General features: G+C 39.5%; 1 protein-coding gene across 1 annotated transcript in view; it reads right to left on the bottom strand.

Annotated features, from left to right (window-relative positions):
- LOC306890951 (ryanodine receptor 3-like) overlaps positions 1–4,374 on the bottom strand; it is a gene marked incomplete at both ends in the record, with an annotated part of 26,477 nt that extends 22,103 nt beyond the window's left edge. The window contains 9 exon segments of the mRNA XM_079488377.1: positions 351–547; positions 711–919; positions 1,024–1,198; positions 1,301–1,362; positions 1,365–1,502; positions 1,851–1,998; positions 2,310–2,469; positions 3,023–3,106; positions 4,271–4,374. Coding sequence (XP_079344503.1) covers positions 351–547; positions 711–919; positions 1,024–1,198; positions 1,301–1,362; positions 1,365–1,502; positions 1,851–1,998; positions 2,310–2,469; positions 3,023–3,106; positions 4,271–4,374 — 1,277 coding nt within the window.
- Between the last annotated feature and the right edge of the window lie 606 nt (positions 4,375–4,980).

Here is a 4,980-nt window from a genome sequence, read left to right as displayed (position 1 = left end):
CGCACGGACATATATTAAAATAATTAATATGCAATATAAATGCTGTGCATTTTTAAAGAAATGTAAATGACTTTTGTCAAATAAACACCAAAAAATTTGTACGATACACTAATTGTACCTTATAGTGTCATGGAAAGCAAATATTGTGCAAATATTTGGATATCATTTTTGACCGCCACAGTATTTTGAAACTTTCTTAAGGATAAGTTTTGGTTAAGTTTCAATATGACAAACATGCTACCATAACTGTTATTCTTTGCTTAAAACGTAAAAAAACTAACATGCATAAATAAAACGCTGTCGTAATCAGCAGGTTACACATGTTCTCCGATTTCTCCCAAAGCGTTCACCTCTGTCTGAGTTTCAGCGGTTCGTCCTCATAAACTCCGTTCATGTGGCTGGTGGAGCTTCTGAAGGAGGAGTGAAAGTCTACGGGCATGCTCAGTCTGAAGAACACCATGTCTGAGTTACTGTTCTGAGTCCCGAACGTCTTATGAGTGACCTTCAGACAGGGCGGACTGTCGACGGTACCGTCAATCCTGGTGACCTGCACACAAACAACATTAAACCCCATTGACGAAACCGCCATTAATCAAAATATCTTCTTTTGTGTGGAAGAAAGAGTCACGTCGAGGTTTACAACCACACGGGTGTGAATAACCCATGAGAGAATTGATATTTTTGGGTCAGGGGTTGAAGTTTATCCTCACCGCGATGTGACTGTGGCCTCTCGGCACATTGAAGAAGGTAGGCAGACGTTTACTGAACCACATGGTCACCTCACGATTCATGTTGACAGCGAAAGGTCTAAAGCCCTCCTGCAGTCCACACATTGTGTAGTATTTAAAAGTGCTGGCGTCTTTCCCCAGATTCATACGGCCGACCTGAGAAAGTCCTAAACTGCAGACCGGAATGAAACCTGCAGGAGATTCAACAAACTTGAGTTTAGTGTATTAATTCTTAACAAACGGATAATAAAGTAAGGATCATAAAAGTGAATTATCCTTAAATATGCCTTCTAACCGTCATCGATGTCAAAGTCAGCGAAACAGAGTTCCGAGCCCTTGTTAGTGATCAGGATTTCTCCGTTGAGGGTGAAGATCATGGATTTGTCCTCCATGTTGATCATACAACCCACAACGTCACCCGTGCGCCAGCACCGACCGAAGAGCCGACTGCCCATGTGGAGTCGATGACCCTGTTAGCATACAATAAAGAAAGTTTTGAATGCACAGGCAATGAGATGAGGAACTCGAAACCTTTCACGATTCACATTTCAGCGGCGACGTTTAAAACTCACCCGGTGTCCATCAAAGACGTACGCTTGATCATCTGTTCCGAGCTCCACGTCGGGCTTACAGCCGGCCGAGCCCAGCCCACCCGCATGTCTCCACCCGTCACCACTTCAAACTCAAAATACCACTTCCCCGTCTTCACCGCATACGTCCGCTCAACACGGAAGAATCGGATCTTATCGATGCTCAACCGCTCCACCACGTGACCTGCAGAGACACAAACAAAGGAGTATATAGGAAGTCAGTTACAATATGGCGGCACATTGAGTGCCGAATGGTGTCTAATCGCACTACCAGAGGCGTTAAAGCTCGGCCTCTTGTGTTACCAAGGCAGCGCGTGACAGCCTTTGTGTTTACATTCGAAACATTTCCATTATCAGCCCTGCGGTGGAAAATGAAACCATTTACGTACGGCTCGCATGAATCAACAAGAACGATTCGGCGTGATGGTGGAAAAGCACTCATTGATAACGTTAAATCACATCTCGAGACTCAATGAGATTCAACATTATAACAAGAAGAGTTATCTGCTTTGATGAAACTGCATGAGCTCACCAGCGTCTTGGTCGGGCGGCTCAACGCTGTAGCCGTATCCAATCAGAGTGCGGATGGCTTCCCGGAGGCTGTCGCGGTTCGACTTCTTGGTTCGCTCGTCGAGTAAAGCGTACGGCACCAGGCGAGGGTTTCGCTTACTCTTCACATCCTGCAGAGATGGAAAGACACGCTGTCATTGACTCTGATTGGACGCTCCGGGGCTTTCTGGACTTAATGAGGAATTCATTTCTCTTCATTATCACGCTATTGTTCAAATAATGCTGAATAGTTGGACTGTCCTACAGGGAAACCAAACACAATTACACATCCAGCATCACGTGTTCTTTCATTCTGCTGAAGGGAGATTTAACAAGATCAGATTCAGAAAATCAACTCTCGCTTACGAGTAAATGATCCGATTTATTTAGTAAAACAATAAAAATGCAAAACTAATGTCCCAGAATCCTGTGTGTTTGGTACCTGCTGTATGCCGTAGGTCCAGCCCTGTTTGATGCGATCTTTGGCCCAGACGTTGTGGGCATTCTCTGTCAATTTGTCCACCAGCAGCTCCTGACCTGGGGTCAGTTTGACAACAGACAGGTCCAGCGACGCTGGTTTATAACCGTTAGACATCATGTAGCTGCACACAAACCACACAAAACGCTAGACGGGACACAACATGAGCAAGTGAAACCAGACCGCGCAACCTCCAATATCAGTATTATTGTTAAATTGTGTGAAAATAAAACCAAACAAAAAAGGTTTTGTGAGATTAAAACCTCACAATAGCATCTGAAAAATACGCTTTGAAATTTAAACGGTTTCAGTGGCAACAACATAAATAAATGTTATGTGGCCCAATCGTAACTTCCAGTTGAACTCCGCAAAGAATAAATAACTGTTGAGTAGTTTTATTTTAATATGTAAAATAAAATATTAATATAATTTAAAAAATTATACGAAATAAATTGTTATATTTTAATCATACACAGACCTGAAGTTAACCTCGGGCCAGGCTCGTCCGTCTGATGAAACCGTCTATATATGACTCAATATAATCAGATTATCAATATTTATTTAGTCTGAACCCGTCACAGGAGCTTGAACCTGCATATGACCTTCATGATTCTAAAAATCCATCTGGTGACACCTGTAGTCCAGTTACTTACTCACGGCAGGTTTGAGATACTCACTTCTTAGGGAGTTTGAGTTTCTTCAGGTCTTCTTCGGCATTGACCTTCACCTGAACTACATGACAACCCAAAGCCAGAAGAGTCCTGAAACACACACAACATAAACTCTAGAACAGTAGTTCAATAAATGAAGAGATGAAGAAAAGCTATCAAATGTAAGTTAAGTAAAATAATGGGTAAGAACTTTATAGTATGTTATAGTTAAAGTATGTGCTGTTACAAAAAGACAGTAAAATCGGCTAGGGATGAGCACCTACGTAACCTCATAGATACTAACCAAAACAATCCAAGGTTTTGATTTAGAACGATAGCCACACTAACAAATAACCAGACATCACCTGATCCGAATATTCCAGCTCACCATAGAAGTAATGACTTTATGATATTTTTCACAGAGAAAGTTGAAAATATTGGAGAAAATATAGTTAATGCTAATCTTTTTTATTCAGGGACAAGCCTTGCAATTGTTCAAGTTGTATTTATCTGACCAATATCAGTTTGTTCATTTAAATGGGGAATTATCAAATCAAACGCCAGTAAAATATGGATTACCTCAAGGCTGGGTTTTAGGGCCCTTGCTGTATACATGCTGCCCCTTTGTCACATCATTAGAAAACATGGAATATATAACTTGCATAATAACTTGCGTAAAACTAATACGACCATGACTGTCAAAATGACTGAAAATGACAGACAATGAAAAAGTCTAGTGCAAACATTACTGGAAAAAAACTATCTTTTTGGTTTGGTTTTCTAGCAAAAATATCTTAAACGTCTTAAAAATATAAAACAGATATATTTAACAAGAATCTGCAGATAGGGTGAGAAAACTAAACGTGAGATTGACTTTATCCTTAGGTGCCTAATTATAAGTTCTCATATTTTTTGCTCGTTTTAAACATAAATTACCCAAATTCTTATATTTTTTTCATGAAACGAGACAATATATTTTGGGTCACTTTTCTTATCAATAAAATGTTTCCTGACAAAAATGCTTAGTAAGAATGTCATTTTCTGCAATGCAAGTGTTTGTTCAAATAACTGACACTTAATAACAGGGTATATGTCCGCATATATAAAATATATATTATATAAAATACTGCTGCACATAAACAAGGGAATAAACCAAATGAAGTCAAAATTAGCTTAATGAAACCGAACAAAAAAATACTCATGACGCTGAAGACCCGACACTACAATAAATTCTTTTCAGGAGAACTGAGGAGCTCTCTTCAGTGTCGATCTTACTTCAGCGTTTCTGTTGACATCTGTATGTTGTAGCTCCTCTCGGTCTCTGGCAGTTTGGAGAAATCCACCAGACACGGATGCTGACGTTTATTATCCTCTCGGATCTGAGGAATGAACAAACATTTATCAGCAGCACAATTATACACACGACAACAAAACCAATCTGAGGAACACATTAACGTCACATGTTTCTTGGGAGATTTGGGCTGTAGAGTTTTGATAACACAGTAAAACTCTATAAACATGCTGTATAGACCCATGAACTTCCTGCTCAAAACTGAAGAAAACATGATTGACATTGACGGCAGTGTTTTTTTTGCAAATTACCCATGGTTTTATTATAGTAAAAGTGTAGTAGCCAACCATGATTTTGATGCAGACTTAATATGATTTGTGTTACCATAGGTTTACTATAATAAACATGGCAAGTTACAAATAAACCAAACAACTATGTTTACTACAGTTATACCAAAGTAAAGCGAAGCTTTCTGAAACACAACGTTGGAACAAACAAACTCAAGTCTATATGAAACTTGACAGGGTTAAAATCATATGATGAATCACATTTTCATTGATCTTCTGAGAAAATAAAAGCAGTCAATGTAGTTAAAGAAGGTGTAGCAGCAAAAAACAGCCCATTCAAATCTAAGGTGAAAATCAGATTAATACCTTTGGCACAATATGACTGTTGGCAAAACCCTCGACTGAAC

This window comes from Barbatula barbatula (genome assembly GCF_947034865.1).
Source record: "Barbatula barbatula genome assembly, contig: scaffold_170, whole genome shotgun sequence".
Taxonomy (NCBI): domain Eukaryota; kingdom Metazoa; phylum Chordata; class Actinopteri; order Cypriniformes; family Nemacheilidae; genus Barbatula; species Barbatula barbatula.
Note: the sequence above shows the minus strand (reverse complement) of the source record. Positions and strands in the feature narration are given on the sequence as shown.